Raw genomic sequence first — 19,857 nt, forward strand, 5'->3', positions numbered from 1 at the left:
GCTCTCGTCCGCTCCCCCGTAACACTGCTCTTTTATTGAGGTTACATGAATACGCATAGGTTCATTAACATATGACGTATACATACAAACAAAGAGTACCTTGCCTGTGCGTTGTGTGTGTGTGTGTGTGTGTGTGTGTGTGTGGGGGGGGGGGGGGGGGGGGGGTGTCAGAATGTGACCCCATAAAGACTTCTCTGAAGCTGCTGGTCTGGAACTCCAGCAGTTCATCTAAACAAAAGGCGCTTAGCCTAAAACAGATATAGATGTTTATCCTACCATGAAACAATAAGAGCAGGGACGACCTCTCTCGTGACCCCAGAGTCTGAGTGTGCATGCCAGAACACTCTGGGAGGCACACAGAGTCTTTACGGACTGCTAAGGATCAAACCTCTATCAATATGCAATTGATTATAAAACTAAGCATATATGAGTAAATATTTCTAAGCATAAATGACAATCAACCATATAAACCTAACAAACCACGACAGTTCTTTCCAAAGTGAGGAAAGGATTGATTAAGAATAACCTGAAATATTCGACTGAGTTCTTTAGAACAAGATTTAATCAGCCAGCCACTAGTGTTATCAGGACCCTGGCTCGTCTTCACGTTAAATGCATGAAAGGCCTTTTGGATATCTCTGAGTTTAATGATAAAGTGCTGAGTATCTTTCTGTTTCTGTTCCAAAATATTCTTGCTAAAATCAGAAGAACATATTCAAGGCATTTGCAAAATCTCTGTCTGAATTAAAACCGTCTAAAATGATCCGACTGCTGCTCTTGGGATTTTGAAGCCCTGCTATTTTTTGCAGAAAATTTGTTTTGTGTGTGCGTGCGTGTTGTCTTGAAGGATTGAAGGCCTTCAACACAATCTTCTCTTAGGGTGGCTGTATCTCAGGAGGCAGAGCAGGTGTCCAGCCTGATACTAACCCTGCAGAGCTGCTCGGTATCATCGGCGTATGAATGACTGTGAAGGTAGAAAGCACCTGTGTCGAAAAAGCTCTGAAAAACTATTTGTGTGCACAGGTGAATGAGGCAAGTGTTGTATAACATCAGTCCATTTAACATCTTATGTATGGACTGGTGTCGCCTCTTCACTGCTCAGACTGTAACTGGTGTACCAGTCAGTGCATATACTGGTACACGGCTGTGTACAGCTCCACTGTTCCTGAAAATAAAACTAACAATGTCACTAATATGTGCCATCCTAGAGCAGCTGTACTACCTGTGCAGCCTGAGGGACTTGCAGGTATCGTCTGTCTTTTTATTATTATTATTTCGTTTAGACTGGTGAAGTTAAAGAAAGCGACTGTGCAGCAGCAACTGGACGCCAGGTGTCCCCAGTCTCCCATTTTTCGCAGCAAGGGGAATCCTGCTGGAAAGAAGGGCTGACTGGAGTGTGTGAAGAAGTGCGTCCGCATGAGTTGTTTTCACACACACACGCCACTTTCGGGTACTTTTCAAACTGAAACTACTTTTAATCCATTTTTAAACTCCTCCGGGTTTCCTTCAGCCGCAGTAATGCAGACGTAAAGTCAGAGTGTGTGTAGGCATGTAGGAATGGATGAAGACAGTTGCAATTAGGAAAGCAGGGTGGCGACAGGTAGCCAAAGATAAGGGAAGAAAACGGGACTACACCTTTACCGCATTACTCGCCGCTTCCATCGGTGGAAGTTCCGCACAGCAGCCGCCTTTCTTCTCGGGTCTGCCCGCTTCTCCTGAACTCTCCAGCGGATTCCTCTTAGGTGTTTACTCCGGCACAATCATGTCTGAGGAAACAACGGATTTCCCTAACGAACTGTTCGGTAAGGTTACGATAGCGGGGATTCGTGTTTACGCCAGCTGACCGACGCGTGCGCTGCGCTGTTATTGCCCTCAAAATAAAATAAAAAGTTCGGAGTTCGTCGAACTGTTTTGACGTGGCTCAGCTGGCTCAGACGTCTTTTAGCTGCAATGGTTTAAAGGGAACAGCGCCATGTAAAACTTAACGCATTGATCTGATAGCGGTGACGTTGTGTTTTTACTCGCTTTTGAAATCACTGCGAGTCACTTTGAGACTCTCAGAAGTTACATAGAAGTTGAAGTTTTCTAAATATACGAGTGTTTACTACAATTCTGGGCCAGTGTTTTGGAAAGAATAACGTGATTCAACTGAAGGCAACAAGCTCATATTAAAACACACTAACTTCAGTAAACAACAGCTACACTGTCCTGCTAGTACTGGATCACACTGATTGGGCCTTTTATTAACAGGTGAAATAATCTCTGGTTTTCATTTGTCCATTTCTGTAAAAATAAAAAAGTCATTTTCATGCCCTGGGGCTTTGGCTGGCTACCTGAGAGTCCCTCCTCTGCTGCCACTTCCTTATCTGAAGTGGGGGAGAGGGGTGTGTCTGTGAAATTCCTTTGGATTGTGGGATATTATCAACACAGACTGCCTGGATGACTGAGTGTCAAAAAAGAAGTGTAAATCACTGCATTTAGCTGGAGAAAGTAGCCTGAACTGAAATAAAACACCTTGCTGATACAGCCAGACAGCTGCAGGTCCATGTGTTTGACCTACATTGACTTCTGCAGGCTGATGTTGGACTGAAGCCACCTGCAACCTATTTTAGAACCAGTGTCTTACTTACTGACAGTTTTAGAGACAGCGGTGGGCCGTGAGGGTGGAGAGGCCGATTAAGGAAAAGCTTGAAAAACCATGAGGTCTTTCTATTTATTAGCTCACCATTAGCAGACTCAGATACTGCGTGATGAAGCTGACTCACTACCCCGTGCTCTCTGTTACGGTGTCTGCAGACCAGTCTCACACTGTATATCTGCGCTGACTGATGAATGGGGCTTTTTGTAGGCAGCCCTGCTGTTGGTTTTAACAGGACGGGCTGACCTGATGCTGCTCATCGTCAGTAATTTAAAACTAGGAGGGGAAAAAAGCTTATCGGCAGCGCTCGTTAGGCCTGACCTTTGTGTGCACAGAGACTGAACTAATGAAAAGTGAGGAGGATCAGATGCTGGGTGATTACATGCCAAAAGCTGTGTGAGAAAGTTCAGCAAGTATACGGACACCCATTCATTTCTTGTCTAATTTTTAAGCAGTCAATTTTACAAATAAATAACTAGAACCCATATGAAAGTAGACAGAGTCCATCTAATACCCCAAAATGCCAGTAGCTCAGCATTTCAGAGCCACATTTATCCCTCAAAAGTTGGTAGAGATTAAAAGCATTGCTGTCAAAGAGAGACTGCCAGACTTTTATTTAAGAAGTGGCCAAAAATACACCAAAAAGTATCAGGTTAGGCAGCTTTGTCTTTATATTCAGGTGTTGTTATACTCCCATTCCCACAGGTTATTTTAAAGAGCTGTACTAGGACATGTTACAGTACAAGTCCTGTTAAAGTGGCAACAAGTCAGCTTGTGGAATCTCTTCACTGCTAGATATTCTATAATCAGCTGGCATTATTGCAAACCAGAAGGGTTTAGGAGCCACAAAGGTCATGTAAAGTTACAGAGCGAGGTCGCTGAGGTGCATAGAGCATAAACGTCACCAGGACTCTGCTGACTCATCAGCATTAACATCAGCACAAAAACTGTGCACCGGGAGCTTCGTGGCATGAGCTTCTACAGCCCAGCCTCCTGTAGGCGTGACGTGCAGAGCCGGCACCTGTGTCCATAGCTTCGATGTCTCTAAATGTGAGCTTGTGCTGTCTTATAACTTCTGGCTGTGTAAAGAAGTCACAACCAACAGTTCAGGTTCAAAGCAGGAACTGTGATTTAAGTCAAAGACAAAACGAGTCTCGAGCCTCTCAAATCATAAATGAGAATCTGGAAGAATTAATTGTATAAAGGATGAAGCCGTCTGCACAGCATTTAATGGACTTTCAGAAAATAGTAAAGACTGAATTTCTGCCAGTGTGAAGTAACTGGAGAGTGAGAGCAGACGTTTGTTTAGATTCGGCATGTCGCAGGTTGTTACTCTACACTAATTAGTCTGCTGGGAAGTGGAACGTGTTTTTTATAGGAGCGGGTTGGACATGTGTTTCCGATCAGCCTCCACGCTGCTTCATGCTCTAATGTTTTGATCCTCCTCATGACCTCATTGTGTGTCTGGGTGGAGGACAGCATGAAGGCGGACCCGTGCTTTTTGACTTATTAAGACTCCTGCACACAGCACAGCGCCGCTCGTTTCTCCTCGTCTCACCCTTGTCTTTTACCCGATGCTTCCCTCTCTGCGTTCCAGCTTCTTCACCCTCGTTCTTTCTTCGTGTCCCTGGACTTCCACACCAATACTAAAACAACATACAGACTTTACGGGTAAACCATTAACAAACCACTACTGGTTCCATCAGGGAGATCAGATGTGGTACATGCTGTGAGCAAATAAGATGTAAGGCAGTCACACTCGGTAAAACAGCACTGAGAGGGAATAACTAAGGAGTAAAATAAATATTTCTGGTGAAAAGCAAGTCCTTCGAGTTCTTGTATGTTCTGATTACAGGAAGTTCCAAGTTATAATGGATGTGGAAAAGCTTTGACTGGATTTTTCTCCACAGAAGTGCCACCAACCAACGTGCACTGCACATAAATGAAAGGAACCGTTTTTGATCAGCATTAGGTCAGTCAAACTTCTCGGAGAGCGATCTGCTCAGTTAAATAGCAGAGGAGGTTGTTAATGAAATGAACAACTGGTGCACTAGAGGGGCAACGATGAGACATCCCCAAACACGTTCATATTATCACAGCTGGATGCCACTGACGTTTTTCCCTACTTATTTTTTCAGACTGTTTTTCCTGTAGTGTTGCATTTGGTTAGAGTCAGTGTCACTACAGGTAGCATGAGCCGATACCTGGACCCTACAATGTTGCACGGGTAGTCCTGATGCACTGTCCTGAAGGTTTGTCTCAGCACAGTCTCAAGAGCCTGGAGGAAATTCCAGGAGACATGCAGTTACTCCAGAGAGCTGAACAAGGCTGTAGAAGACCCTTAGTCCATCAGGAGGACTTATGAGTGAGCTTGCAGGAACAGTCTGAGCGCTGCCAGAGCTACAAAATGACCTCCATCAGGCTACTGGTGTGAATGTTTCTCACCAAACAATCAGAAACAGGCTTCACCAGGGTGGCCTGAGGGCCTATTGGGGACCCTATGCTCACTATCTGGCACCATAGAGCGCAGTTGGCATTTAGAATACAAGACCAGAATTGGCAGGTCCACCAGTGGTGCCCTGTGCTTCTCACAGGGACACATAGCCCTTTTCAGGCTAGCCAACAGCAGCCTGATTGCCTTCAGGTACTGGGATGTCAGACCCTACACTGGCACACTGGGTCCTGGGTTCCTCCTGGTCCTCGACAGTGCCCGGCCTCATGTGTATGCAGACAGGAACTGCTGACTGGCTTAAATCCATCCTTTCTCAGCACAAACCTCTAGAATCCATCTTGTAATGCTAGTCTAAATTCTAGAAGGCATTCATCGGTCTTACGTACGTATTAGTGACCTCTTTGAGCCGGCCATACAAAATATCATTTGGTGTGATTTGGCCTTCTTTTGGTGCGCATGGCCCGCCCGTCTCCTTCGATGCTGACAAAGCAAGAGATTGATGCTCAGGGAACCGTCCTGCTCCAGCACAGCTGCGTTGGCGACCTCGTCGTTCAGTATTCATAATAGGAAGCAAAGGTGAAAGCTTTCTATGTGATTCCTTTATGTAGACATAGTTGTTTAACAGAGAGCTTCATTTCTAACGTTTCTATTCTCGCTCTTTGTACTGTGGAGAAACTCGATGTTCATCATGAACATCATGCAGCTTCTTAAACAAATGAAATCATTTGCATGATAATCTGGAAGTGATTCCAGTTCAGTGAAGGATGAGTTTCTCGTAAAGAAACAGACACTCTGCATTTACACTCAGCCTGTCGACACTAAACCCTCGTAAATAAAAACACGTTCTAAGTGATTGATTCTTTTTTCTGCGTGCATAAAAAAATGATAGCTACAGGCTGTGAAATGTTTGGTGTTGTGTTCGCGGTGCAGCCTTCCATCACTCATGTTTCCCTCTGCAGCTCATTAACTTTTGTCCGCTCTCTCCTGTAGAGAGACAACAAGATGCAGGTTGACACATAATTTGTGTTTTAGTGATTGCAAACCACAACTCAGTTTGCAGCATAAAGACGTTTTTTTTTTAAACATTTATTTATTGGTTTTAAACAGTTTTACATGGTGCACCGTGAGCTAAAGAAAAAATAAAAAAAACACTAAATAAGCAAACTAAGAACCCCTTTTTAAAAACACTATAATGATCTGGTTAGAAACACATAACTACTTGGGAGAAATGTTACAACTGTCTCGGTTTACTCTGACATTTGGAAATAACAGCTTTCCTCCTGGTAGGGCGGATGCAGGTTTTAAATTTTGGTTCGATCAAGGTATAAGAAAAGTGTCTGATATATTTAGGAATAATATTCTTATGTCTTTTGAACAACTTGGAAGTACTTTTTCTATTCCTGTCAAACATTTTTTTAAATTTCTTCAATTAAGAAATTTTATCTTAACCACACAAGGTGACAGCTTAGAAATCTCCACCTCCTCCTCTCTAGAGAGCACAGTTATAAAGCATCTAAATGGGCGAGGCCGAGTTTCTGCATTGTACAAATTATTTATGGAAAATTCCAAAGAATCAACACAGTCTGTTTTAGAGGCTTGGAGGAAGGATTTGCAAATGAACATATCTGATGATGAGTGGTATAAATCACGCTCCTTGGCCCAGAGTCAGACAATTAATGTGCAATCTCGACTACTTCAATATAAATGGTTAACAAGACAATATATTTCACTGTATATGGGAGTGTCCACATGTGAAAATCTTTTGGGAAAAGGTAATAGAGTCAAATTATTGGTGATGTGATCCATGTGGACTTAACAGCCTGAAACTCTAACTTGATTTGTGTATCTGTCCTTCCCTTTTGTTATGGTTTGCTTTGTTTTTGTTTCTATTGTTATGTTGTTTCTGTTGTTGTTGTGGTTTTGTTTTTATTTATTTATTTTTACTTTATACGTTTTTTTTTCTTTTAATTATTTCTTTATGTTTTAAGACCATCTCAGAACACAATTCTTCATTAGTAAACGAGACGTGTTAATCTGACCTGAAAGCATCTGCAGGCCACCAAATCTCCCATCCTCCTATTGTTGTGTAACCTGTGATCCCTCCAGCTGTTCTGGTGTCAATTGTCGTGAGTTTTTGTGTGTTTGTAGAGAGTGTGCGGGAGGCAGTGGGGCGCAGGGTGAAGCTGACCCTGAGGCAGAAAGTCCAGCTGGAGGTCAAAGGTGACAAGGTGGAAAACAGAGTGCTGGTAAGTGACAGCTGTTTAGTGCTTTTTACTGTAACCATGTGTACTCACAGTTGTTGTTAAACTTTTGTTTTTGTGCCCTTTTTGGCATCAGGAATGTTATATGTGATGGGTGGGAAGCAGGAAGTGTCACTGCTCTTAACCCTGGAAAACACAGTAAGCTGAGTGTGTGTGTGTGGGCATGTTGCTGGAGCGGGAAGGTGATGAAGCAGGAAGTGCAGGCTGACGGTTTATCGCCACACGCAGCAGTTTGTATGTCTGTAGGAATTCATCTTCTTCTCATCTCAATGCTTACTCAGTATTTATTTGAATAGGCAAAATACAAAAGGGTGCTCTCAAATACTCCAGATGTCGTGCGAGGAGCGCTGCACAGGCAGTGTTTTTGTGGTCATTTTGGTTTTTTAGTTGCCTCGACGCGACTGTAGATTAGCAGCAGCCGGTGACTGATGAAGACCAGCGAGGAAGGATCGGTGCCATTTTTTTTGAATGTTTGAGTGTTTATATATCACAACAGAACAACCCGCACCTTTAAAATGAAACTTCTATCAGCAGTCTTGGTTCTGATATTGTGAGGTTTTCTCGTCAGCTCGTGTGCGGTTGTTAAATATTTTGTTTGCAGCAGCAGCAGCTCGTCCGTCGGGAGCTGCTGCTGCTCTGAGTCACGTTGGGAGTGCTTCCTTGTTTGGGTTCAGTTTCTCTGCAGCTCTACGATCTTTAAAAAGTGTAAAAACTGATGCACAGCTTTTCCCCTGTTTTCAAAATGAGCAGCCATTCTGAAACTTTTGTTTTGATTGGCGATGTCGGAGCAAACAAAAGAAGGAATGTTGCTTAAGTTGCTTAATTGCAGGGTGGACGTTGTGAAATGGGCCTCATGGTCGAAGTTGAAGAGGGGCTGGTAGAGCTTGATATCAGAGCTCTGTGGTGCTGCTGTTTCATGCCAGGCTGGAAAGCACCTCCTTATGGACACGGCTTCGTGAGTGGCGACATTGTCGTGCAGAAACAGGAAAGGAAATACCTCAAACGTTTGGCACCAAGTTGAAAGCAAAATATCGTTATGATGAACTTTGTTTTGATTGAACAAGCTGTGCTAAGATGACGGGCTGATATTTACAGTTTAACCACTCAGGGGGTTTTTTACCTGCAAGCCTCATTTGTACGAGCGCCGTTTTCCTTTTCTTTGTGTTCTTTTGTGTAGGAATCATGGAAGAATTTCCACACATACTGGGGAAGTCCTGAAATGAGGAAGTGGTGCAGAAATGAGGACTGATTGTTGGAACTTTTTGTTTGGTGATGTTGCTGCAAATATGATGCAGCAAAAGTAAAACTCTTATGAACTGTTGGAAGACGCAGCGCAGGGATAGGTGGGTGTTACCGGGCTATCTGGTTTCACCTAACTGCAGGTTTGTGTGAGTGTGGGAATAAGAACAGACAAATGAGTATCACCACTTCTGCTTAAAGCTCGTCCGCTCAGCTCAGGAAGTGCCTTCAAGCTCAGTTCATTTTTTTACGTCTTTAACACACTTGTGTTTTCCTTTGGCCACATACCACGGCTCTGCAGCTCCTGTCAGGACTTGACTGAAGCAACCCACTCACAGCCACAGGGTGTTGGGACACACACATTCCACAGCTGTATATCAGCAGTTCTACCCTATAGCTATAACTTCTTGAAATGAGCCAGCGTGCTCAGTGTTTCGCGATAAAGCGTCCTGCTGGGTTTCTTTTCATTTGTGGAAATTAAAGTAAAAAACACATTTTTCTCCTGAACTCCAACCCAGTGAACATGAATGTGTGTCTGCGTCCTGCATGTCAACACCAGGAATGAGTTTGTTTGTGAAGATGTGGGTCTGTAGTTTACCTTTGTGAAACCACTACAGCTGAGCGTTCACACTGTCGATGTCTTTTGCACCCACTTCAATCGTCACTGACTCCAAACTATGAAGGAAACGTGTCTGAGCTGACACACAAAAGCTACAGATTATAATTTTATCTATTTGTAATATTTGGGTCTCAGGACTGAGTGCTGGTGACCACCTAAATGTGCCCTCCATATCCACACGACACCAGTTTGTGTGCAGATTATTTTATTTGTTACAACTAAAAATTGATAATTTCATCTCAATTAATAGATTTTTTCAAATATTTTTTGTGCCTTTCGCACAAAAGGCAGCGTTTGAACATGAATATCTTAAAGACTGTTAAAGATAAAAGCTCAGGATGAACCTGCAGGCTTCGACAGCACTTTGATGCACTCTGGTTCAGACGCTTTGCATCTGATTTCTCTTCCCTAGTCTGCTTACGTGGACTTACTCACCTGCTCACTGCAGCTCGTCTGCAGAACGACCTGAAACAGGCCCGCCCCTCGGTCCATCGTCTGAGACAGTCGTATCTTCTTGGCTCGCCTCTGGCATTAGCAGATGTAACCTGGAGTGACCTCACTAAACTGTAGGCGCCACAGCTGGCTCGGCCTCCTGTGGCGTACAGCTCGCTTTCACTGCCCCACTTTGTTTCCTATAAAATCGTTGCAGTGAAAGTGTGATTACAAGGACCATTTACATCCCCACCATTTCACACCATAATTCATCAAACATCTCAAAAATAAGTCGCTAATTTTGTCTGTAGGAGTCTGGCTAAGGCCGAGCGAGCAGCCATAATGCGCACTTGCTCCCCGCCAGGATTGAGGTTCAACACGTGGTGAAAGATAATGTGTATTATTATCCCACTGGGCTAAAAACCTCTCCAGAAGCCGGCGCTGCTGCCAGCTTCTCTGCGAGGGAGAATACACAAAGCTGTTGGGACCAAAGGCCCAGAGGGACTGCTGCTCACATTTAGACTGAAAATGACTAAATTTCCTTTATTCTATTTATTTAGTTTTTCATGTGTAACATCATCAACGCCACAATTACAGTTTCTAAATTGCTCTTCCAACCGCAGGGAGTCCATTTGAATTCTTTTTCATTTTTTCTTCTTGTTGTTATTATGATTGTTATTATTATTATTATTGATGCATGAAAACCCTTTTTTGCCTGTTTTATTTAAGGGTGATTTCTTGTTGGGCGCTGATTGTACTCCATGACAGACAGCTGGAAACTCAGTGGCCAAGCTGTTCTTTGGGTGGATGCGTACACTGTAGTGCAGATGAGTCCACGTGGTCGCTAAAGCAGGCGGGCGCACAGATGTCCTCGCTGTCCACAGTCAGACCCCAGGATTTAGGTTGAACAGTTGCTGGCTGTGTGGTAGATGACTGTAGAGCGTGTAGAATAACCGTATGGATGTGTGGTTAAATGTGTAGTCCAAAGCACTGAGCGTTCATTCATTTAAAAAGAAAAGTCTTCCACATGTTTTCATTCATGTCAGAAAGCAAAAACTCAGTTTCTTCATCCTCATCTGTTGACCGTTGTCTGTCTTTGTCCTCAGGCTTTGGCTTCACATCGAGCCTTTCTGCTCACAGCACGAGTCCCCTCTAAGGTTAGTGACCCCGTTCATCTCACACTTTTTATTTCAATCTTTGTCTTTGTGTTTTGTGCTAAGTCGCAGTCTTTAACACGCTTGTACCGGCTGAATGTCAGCCCGTTGGATCGGCCACTGTCACAGAGAGCGTTTTGACTGGAGGGCAGCCTCGCCCCGAGCGTGACTACAGACTGTATTAATCTGTATTTCATCACAAAGTACAGCTATGTTTCTTATTAGTCAGACATTATCTCCAAACACACCTTTGTTTTTGGGCACTTGGCTGTGTGTTAACAGGATGTGTTTAACTATTATACTCTGGGGTGTTTTGATCACATGATTTGCCGAGCTTCCATGTTTGCTAATTATCCTCCTTTTCATCCCGGACAGCTCCAGCACAGGTTAACATTCAGAAAAGTCCCCTGCATAAACACTATGGTTCCCTGATAAAACACATTACCTTTCATGCATGTGCTCATGGTTTTTATTGGTCATATTGAACGTTACAAACCCACATTTTTTCTTGATTTCTCCGTATGTCTGAATTGTTGCGTCTCTTCTCCCCGTTCGCTCGCTGTTTCCTGCATGTGCCTCTCTACACAGTTGAGCAGGTCTCAGCACCATATGGAGACATTTGATAGTTTTACCCACAATGCAGCTGTGAGAAATCAGCCTGTGGGAAAGAAAAACAGTGACAGGAAGAAAAGTTCAACCTAGAGGGCGAGAGGCAGGAACGGAGAGGAAAAACATTCTGGAAAGAGCAGAAAAGTAAAGATTTAACTATTTTCTTGAACTCTTCAGACTGAGAAAGATACGAAGGATCGTGAAATGTTTACGCTGCTTTATTTTTAGGCTGCCTGGGCACGATACGGAAGAGCAAACGTGACGTAAAACTAAGGAAAACCCCCCGTACTCTATCCCAAAACCCATTTTCAGCTGAATCCTGAATCTTTGTGTTTCCTCGTTTTAAGTTTAATAAACTGTTTTTAGAACTTCCGGCTCATCACAGTTCTGTATAATTAAAAAAGAGAAGTAGCTCTGTGATTAAACACAGTTTCCACGATGCTTCCTTTTTGGTAGCATCTATTTTCATTGCTCCCTGGTGACTCTCGAGGGTTTTTTTTTTCTTTTTTGGGGGCTTCTTAGCAATGAGTGTGTGAACCAGGCCAGACAGAGACATAAAGTCTGATTCAAAGTGAAACTGAGTCCTGGGACTTTGCTCAAACTAAAACTAAATGGCTGTTTGGCTCCAGAATGTCAAACACAGAATCGTGACCCCAGAAACGATGTATATGTTGGAAATATGGCACATAATCATGGAAATCTCAGTCATATACGGCGTATAGAGGAAGATCTAAGACGAACACAGATGAACAGATCCCTGCTAATCAGTGCAAACTGACAAAGTAATAAAGTAATCACATTTTCCTCGCGTCTCGGTAATGTCACCATATTATTTGTCAGATAATTTCATTAATGCAAACACCAGCACCGTTAACGAGAAGCATTAATTCATCAGCACTTTTGTTTACATGTGTTTTTTATAAGAAATCAGAACAAAATAACTGAATAGACTGATTACGTTTGTCTCTGTATTTTTGTTTAAGAGGATTTCATTGCTACCACAGTACAAACACAGTGGAGAGGTCCACTTTAGTGCCTCGGTGGAGCTTTGAGCCTCAGCTGTATCCCAGCTGATGAGCTGCTGTGAAGTCGGACAGTCTGCGAGGATGGACTCGCCTCTGGAGCCAGCTTTAAGGGGGCGTCAGAGGAAGTGTTCTGGCTCTGTGGTTTTGGATCTATGTTGCCAGTTGACGTTAATAGTTGCGTCATCACTATTGTTTTATTTAAGGTTGTTTTACGTTGTGCAATCGTTGCTGTCGGGGATTCCCTTATGACGGGATAATTGTTTTGTCTAAGCAAATGTTGTCTTTGATTATCAAATGACTGAAATAAGACTTTGTAGTTCAATGAGTTTAAAGCAGGCACTTTGTTAGCCGAGCGACTTTATTGGAAGCCACAGTAGAGGCCCCGTGTTTAAAATGAGTAAATTATGACTGAAGTTACGTATCACGCCTGTAAAAATCAGAGCAGAGTTTAACTTATTTGAAGTTTCTTTAATCAAAGTTTGGACCTGTGGAGGACCGACTGTGCTTTTGTTTGTCCGGGTTAATCCGGTTACCCGACTGAACAGAGCTCCTCAGATCAAAGTTGTCGGTCTTTTCGTGACACATTTAAAACCCTCCTTGTTTTAAAAACACGTTATGATGATGAGTTGCGATGTTCAGAAACATGAGTGAACCTTACAGGCTGCAACGTGTTTCAGCTCCGCCAGCTGACCCCTGATCTGTTGTTCCACAGTGGGCCAGCGGTTTTTCTAACTGTGTAGGAAGAGAGTGGAACAGAGGGCGGTTTGTTCCTCGGTGTGTACTGTCCCAGCCCAGAGAGGCAGCGGGGAGGGGGGGGAGACAATGGAGGAATTTAACAGCTGGTGAGGAGGGCAGGGAGGGGGCACGGCTCGCCCTCTCGCTCTGCTTTTCGCTTCGTTTCTTATTGATTTCTTCTACTCGGGCAAAGTCCAAACCGTCCTCTCTTCCACCCTCCTCCCCCTCTCGCTCTGCATCGCGCCTCTTCATCGTCTAACAGCTCTCCGGTCACTCCATCTCTTTCGCTTTCTTTTTCCGCCTCCCCCCTTCGCCCCCGCCATCGTTGTTGTGCTTCTCCCTCTTTTCCTCAGTCACACTTGTTCTTTTTGGCAGCGACCGCACATTATTTTTACTCTCTCTCTGGATTCAAAGGGAAGCGAGTGTGAGGCTCTGCTCCAGACATTTGTTCTGCAGACTATTTGTAGCCTGTGTTTTTTACATTCCTGTAGTCTCGCTGATTTTTCTTCTTGCTCCTCTCTTCAGGGTTTGTTCAGTAGCAATAATAACCCGCCTCGTATCGGCACTGCACACTCTGTCCATCATGGAAAAGCATTTAAGAAATTCCTCACTGGAGAATTGTTGATAGTGTAAATGAAATATAGTCCAGATGATTGGGTTGATTGAACGTTCTTGCGGCACAGCGAACTGTCTCTGTTGCTCAACCACGAAACAAGTCGGCGCTTGAGAAGTTATTCTCAGTCCATCTAAAAACAGATACGCACTCATCAAGGTAACACTTGTTCTGCTCCATGACTGAAAGTATGTGGACCCTCAACATTTCAGCCACGTGTGATAGTTTAACGATGATGTTTCATTCTTTCCACCAGATGTTGCCTCGCTTGGCTCACATCAGCATTGCTAACAGTGAAGTTGGCTGATAAGATCTGCCTCGCAGTCGGCCTTCGGTCCTAAATGTGAAGGTCAGGTTCAAACAATGAGCACAAGTGGTGTTCTTAGAGCGGTAGAGATGTGCACCTCTGGCTGCCGTCATGTCCACATCCACGAGAGTGAGCCTCTCATCACCAGTCGTTGCACGCCTCCTGTTTCCTGGTGCAGTTCAGGAGAAAGAAATTAGTTTTCTGTCTGAATTTTTTAGGTAATAATAATACGTTTTATTTATAGGCGCCTTTCAGACCCTCGAGGTCACCTTACAATAACACGAGAACAATAGCAGCAATAAAATATGATAAACATGGCAAAATAAAATTTAGACATAAGGTAAAAAAACAAAACACAAGCATAAAAGTATATAGGTCACGATTTCTGGAAAGAAACTTTGCTGCTGAGTTTTTCAGTATGTTTCGATGCTTTGAGGCGAGTGCAAGGATCCCTGCAACAAATATGCAAAGGAAAAAACTGGGCAGCTCAAACCAAACCTCTCCCTGTACATCCTGTTACCTTCACATCTGCCCAGTTCAGTTGTTCAGACATACAGCTGTTGGCTCAAAAATGTAGATCAAATGTTGTGTGTGTGTGTGTGTGTGTGTGCGTGTGTGTGTGTGTGTGCGTGTGTGTGTGTGTGCGTGTGCGTGTGTGCTCTCCTTCATAGACTTCAGCTTGTCCAGAATGCTGCCGCTCGCCTCCTGACTGGCACTAGAAAGCATGCCTCTATCACCCCAGTTCTTATTGATTTGCATTGGTTACCCATAAAATATCGCATTGAATTTAAAATATTGTTGCTCACCTTTAAAATTATAAATAATTTAGCCCCTCGTTATCTTGTCGATCTTCTTAGTCTAGATGTCCCTGGACGAGCCCTCGGGTCTTCAGCCCAATTACTCCTCCAGCCTAGATCTAGACTTAAATCTAGGGGTGACCGTGCTTTTGCCCTGGTTGCACCGAATCTGTGGAACAACCTTCCTTTCGCTATCCGTGCGTCAGACTCCGTTTTATCTTTTAAATCCCGTTTAAAAACTCATTTATTCAACATAGCTTTTCCATCTCGTTAGCATCCCTGTTTTATATTTGGTTCAATTTCTTATTTATGTACTTTATCTTTTAGCTATATCTGTTCTTAGTAACTTTGTTCTTATATCCCCTTTTATTGCTGTATAATTAGTGCCCTTAACCTGATGACATATGTGGTACTTTGTTAATAGTCTTTTATTTAATCATGTCTTAATTTTCCTGTTTTTATTGTAAAGCACTTTGGGTTACCGCTGGTCTTTTAAACGTGCTATACAAATAAAGTTGTATTGTATTGTGTGTGTCCGTGTGTGTCCGTGTGTGCAGCACCTGAAATCCCTTCATCCAGCTAATGGCAGCTTGTGTTTTGACTGTGTGTGAGGGGTAAACGTTTCCTGGGAAGAGCCCGAGTTTCTCATGCTGAAGGAGGAGTGACTGTAATCACTTCGCTTTGTTTTCCGTTGTAAATGTTCACATTGTGGGAAGAAAAAGCTCCTTTGTGATTGATGAAAAGTAGAAAAACACTTCTGGCTGTTTTTTCTCAGCCTGCTGCCCTTTCAGTGGCTCTTTGATCAGATGTGGAAATACAAGATTACGTTGACGGCGTCTCTTCTGAACCCTTTCAGGTTGAACAGTCCTTCAGCTATCTGGAAATCCAGGGAATCCAAAGCAACAAGCCCACACAGGTACAAACAACATTATTGAGCTTTTTATTCATTACATCGCAGCACACATGACAACATCTGGACTACATGCACATGTGTCTCATGTAAAACATTGACAGCTTTTCCTCATGAAGCTAAAGCAGGCTTGACTCGTGTCGAGAACTCTGACGCTGTCCTCTTGTCCACTGTGTGTCCTTCTGCACCATGTTGGTCTTTTAAACTGGAGAAGTGAAAAAGGCCTCCAGCTCTGCATTAACTCACTCACCTGAATCAGCCTCCTCAGGCTTTCAGGGGAAAACCAATCATCATCATCACGGGGTGTCTGCGTTTCTTCACATCCGTGTTTCCTTCATGTCCGATTCCTTTGTGTGTGTCGCCCCCTGCAGCTGGTGTTGGAGCATGAGCACGGCTCGTGGAGCCTCCGGCTGGGCTCTGCAGAGGAAGTGGACAAGGTGATCGCTCACATCGGCAGCTGTCTGCACCGGATCTGCCCGGCAGGCGTACCGGTGTAGGTACCACACAGCCAGCAGCCGCTGGCACTGTTAGGCTGATAACACAGAACCACAACCTGACAGAGGGTTGGAAAGACCCTTTAAGTGTGAAATAAAGTTTTCAGTGTTCAGTTTATTCAGTAAAGTTTAGAATGATGATGAACAATTAGTTTCCATGTGATACTTAAAACAGGAAAAAGCTCATTTAACAGGAGAAGCATCTTTAACAGCACGGCACCTTTAAGGGTTTGACATCTGTTGGAGGTCATTGTGTTTGCTGGAGGGACGCATTTGTGGATGCAGAGGAATTAAAATATAAGTATGAAACAAATCTTCAGGAGACTTTTCTGGACTCTGCTAGAGTGTCGTTCCTGTAATCGGCTGCACGGTGCACGTTTGAAGCAGTCTGACGCTTTCAGATCACTGTCATGACTGATACACGTGTCGGCCTCATTATTCGTCTCTTTGACCATGTTTAATCTGAACGTGTGTGAGAATCAAGAGCCTGAGCAGATCCAAATTGTGCAGATCTTAAGTTTAAGGTCATCTTCTTATGCACCTCTGAAGCATTTTTAGCACGGCTGTTAGTTTTAGATCCCACAGTGGATCTTTGCAGTGTGTGCAAATCCTCTACAGCAATCCTTCAACGTGGTTTCATTTTCAGGATGTTGCAGAAAGTCTCTGTGATGATGGTCGCATCCATGGTGACCACTTCATGTTCACAGTAATTCAGTTCATAGAAATCAGACGTTTGTGGCCTTTGCACCCAGATGAAACCAAATGTATGTTTTCAGTCTAGTTGACTGCTAAACAAATCTCGTCATTAGTTATGAAAATGTGAGTTTAGTCCTCGTTTCTTTTTATTAGCTAATAAAGTCGAGCTTGTCTTTTTTCTTGTTTCCTGTCTTTAGTTTCAGTTGTTGCTTTGGGAGTTTTGTGAAGCTTTTGAAATGATTTTTAAGAAGTGTGGAAATGAATATGAAATGATCCTGTTTTGTTGTCCTGCTTTCTCCTCTTTTGTCCCTTCCTCTCTCTGTAAGGAAGGAAGATGATGAGGAAGTTAAACTTGAATCCCCCGGACAGGCTGGCAGCCCTGCAGGCCATCTGGGACGAGCAGGCGTCAGCTGACCTGGGACCGTGCGGTACATCATCATCACTCACTTCCCAGTTACACCAATTCACATGTTTAAAGTGTCTGTGCTTATTCGCTGCTGTCATGTGATTCTTTGCAGGCGGCTTCTCCCATCAGTACTGGTGTGTGTGTGATTACCTCCGCCAGCCGTACAGAGAGGAAGTCCAGTGGGTCGGTGCTGCTCGCTGGAATCATTACTCTTTTTAATCTGATGAACTTTGTTTCCTCTCTTTCGTCTGTAGTCATCAGCTTCTTTTCTTATCTGCCGCTTTCTGTTTTTCACTGATACCTTTTCCATCTTTTTTTCTTCGCCTGCTTCTCTCCAGATGTTTTTACTGTGATGTCACAGCCATGTTGAAGCAATAACTCAGATTCTTGTCACATCTGCTGGAGCTGCGTGTTTCTGCTCTTTTTTTAAGTTTGTGGTTTCTTTCCTCTCAGCCTCACGTCTTTTCTTGTTGTCACCAGGATGTGGACACCATCTATCTCACTCAGGACACCAAAGAGCTCAACCTGCAGGACTTTGTTCATCTGGACAACAAGTACTGAAACCACTCAACACCTCATTATGTATCGAGAGTGACTTTGAATATGGGGGGACCAGTTTGATCTTCATTTTTTATGTGCAGTATCAACGCATTTAATTACAGATTCAGCTGTTTTGTTGTTGACGCTTCAAAAGGACTCTTGGCATCACATTTTTCATTGTGCTGGGTGAATGAGGTGTAAACTTTCAGGTCAACGTCAGCAGCAGTGTTTGATGTCCTTTTTTCTGTGTCACTGTGTGGAATAAGTGAAGGTAATGAAGGCACATTTTTGTCCTTTCAGGGATTTGATTCCAATCATTACAGTTCTGGAGTACAACCAGTGGTTCACTAAGCTCTCCACCAAAGACTACAAACTGGTAACATCCTGCACAAATCCCGCTTTACCTGTGACATAAAACATCCACACATGGCCTCCTGTGTTTTTATCATAATGTTAAAAATCCTTCGCTATATAATAAAAATTCTTTATTTATTTTTATGTGACTGGGATTCAGTTTAAGACCCGAGTCTGTTTTGTCTGTTTCAGCCGACAGATGTGTGCGACCAGATTTTGAGAGTGGTGGCTCGATCGAGCCGGCTGGAGGAGCTGGTGCTGGACAATGCTGGGCTCAAAAGGTCAGAGGTCAAATAAGAGAGCCAGGCACATGTGATTTGTGCTCATTTTCCGTTCTTCCATATTCTCCACATTTGACAGTAAAGAATAAAAAGAGACCCCGACTGACCGATCTGCATTGTTGTTGCTCGTGTTGAGACTCTGTTAACAAAATCTTGCTAAGCCTGCTCGCTCTTCTTCTCCTGCAGTGATTTTGCTCAGAAACTGGCCGGCGCTTTGGCACACAACCCCGCCTCCACACTTCAAACACTCAATCTGAGCAACAACTCGCTGGAGGACAAAGGTTAAAAAATGTGTACACACACAGACACACACACACTACAGGCCGTGACGTATCAGCACGCCCTTAAACATCCCAGGAATACAAAAGAGGCGATGTTCTCGTAGAGCATTACTTCATTTGTTATTGTCCTGGATGAGAACTGTCATTAATTTCACTTCTCATTATGTTTAATTTTTTTTCATCTGTTAAACATTTGTTCAGAGTTCTGTTATCCGTCTCCCTACGGGGCTTCCAGCTGCAGTCAGGCGCCCTCTGGTGGTCATTTCTTTAGCACTTTAAAGTCTAACGCACAGGTGTCGAACTCCAGGCCTCGAGGGCCGGTGTCCTGCAGGTTTTAGATGTGTCCTTGATGCAACACAGCTGATTCAAATTACTAAATTACCTCCTCAACATGTCTTGACGTTCTCCAGAGGCCTGGTAATGAACTGATCATTTGATTCAGGTGTGTTGACCCAGGGTTAGATCTAAAACCTGCAGGGCACCGGCCCTCGAGGCCTGGAGTTGGACATCCCTGGTCTAACGACTTCAAATACTGATGTTTGTTTCCTGCAGGTGTTGCAGCTCTGAGCGCTCAGTTTGCCAAACTGCCCATGGGTCTAAAGCACGTGAACCTCTCCAGGACTTCCGTGTCTCCTAAAGGTGAACAAACACAGGGACACTGAGAAGACGTCCTATTTTGTGAATTCTTACCTTTTTTTTTTTTTTTAAGTGCGCGTTGTTGTCATCATTTTCAGGCGTAAACAGCCTCTGTCAGGCTCTCTGCGCCAACCCGATTGTGGCCTCCACCCTCACACACCTCGATCTGTCGGGAAACTCCCTCCGAGGGGACGACCTCCCGGTATGCAGTCATCCTCGCCACCGCATCTCGTATCAAACGCCAGGCTGGGCAACACTCGAGCTACAGTCACAGTTTGTGTTTTTTGTCTTCACAGAACCTTCACAGCTTCCTGAGTCACTCAAACGTCCTGGAAACCCTCGATCTGTCCAATAGCGACTGCTGTCTGGAGCAGGTCG

General features: G+C 43.9%; 1 protein-coding gene across 2 annotated transcripts in view; it reads left to right on the forward strand.

Annotated features, from left to right (window-relative positions):
- The first annotated feature begins 1,367 nt into the window (after nucleotides 1-1,367).
- carmil1 (capping protein regulator and myosin 1 linker 1) overlaps nucleotides 1,368-19,857 on the forward strand; it is a 30,968-nt gene continuing 12,478 nt past the window's right edge. For both annotated transcript variants that reach the window (XM_085445126.1, XM_085445127.1), the window contains exons 1-14: nucleotides 1,368-1,802; nucleotides 7,239-7,336; nucleotides 10,748-10,798; nucleotides 15,738-15,797; nucleotides 16,163-16,284; nucleotides 17,312-17,409; nucleotides 17,500-17,570; nucleotides 17,868-17,941; nucleotides 18,228-18,303; nucleotides 18,474-18,562; nucleotides 18,749-18,843; nucleotides 19,396-19,482; nucleotides 19,578-19,681; nucleotides 19,776-19,853. In XM_085445126.1, coding sequence (XP_085301252.1) covers nucleotides 1,562-1,802; nucleotides 7,239-7,336; nucleotides 10,748-10,798; nucleotides 15,738-15,797; nucleotides 16,163-16,284; nucleotides 17,312-17,409; nucleotides 17,500-17,570; nucleotides 17,868-17,941; nucleotides 18,228-18,303; nucleotides 18,474-18,562; nucleotides 18,749-18,843; nucleotides 19,396-19,482; nucleotides 19,578-19,681; nucleotides 19,776-19,853 — 1,344 coding nt within the window. In that variant the 5' untranslated portion in view covers nucleotides 1,368-1,561. The remainder of the gene's footprint in view (nucleotides 1,803-7,238; nucleotides 7,337-10,747; nucleotides 10,799-15,737; nucleotides 15,798-16,162; nucleotides 16,285-17,311; nucleotides 17,410-17,499; nucleotides 17,571-17,867; nucleotides 17,942-18,227; nucleotides 18,304-18,473; nucleotides 18,563-18,748; nucleotides 18,844-19,395; nucleotides 19,483-19,577; nucleotides 19,682-19,775; nucleotides 19,854-19,857) is intronic.

This window comes from Copadichromis virginalis, linkage group LG22 (assembly GCF_057382275.1).
Source record: "Copadichromis virginalis isolate Kocher_CV1m ecotype Utaka linkage group LG22, C_Virginalis_male_GT1.1, whole genome shotgun sequence".
NCBI classification, from domain to species: Eukaryota; Metazoa; Chordata; class Actinopteri; order Cichliformes; family Cichlidae; genus Copadichromis; species Copadichromis virginalis.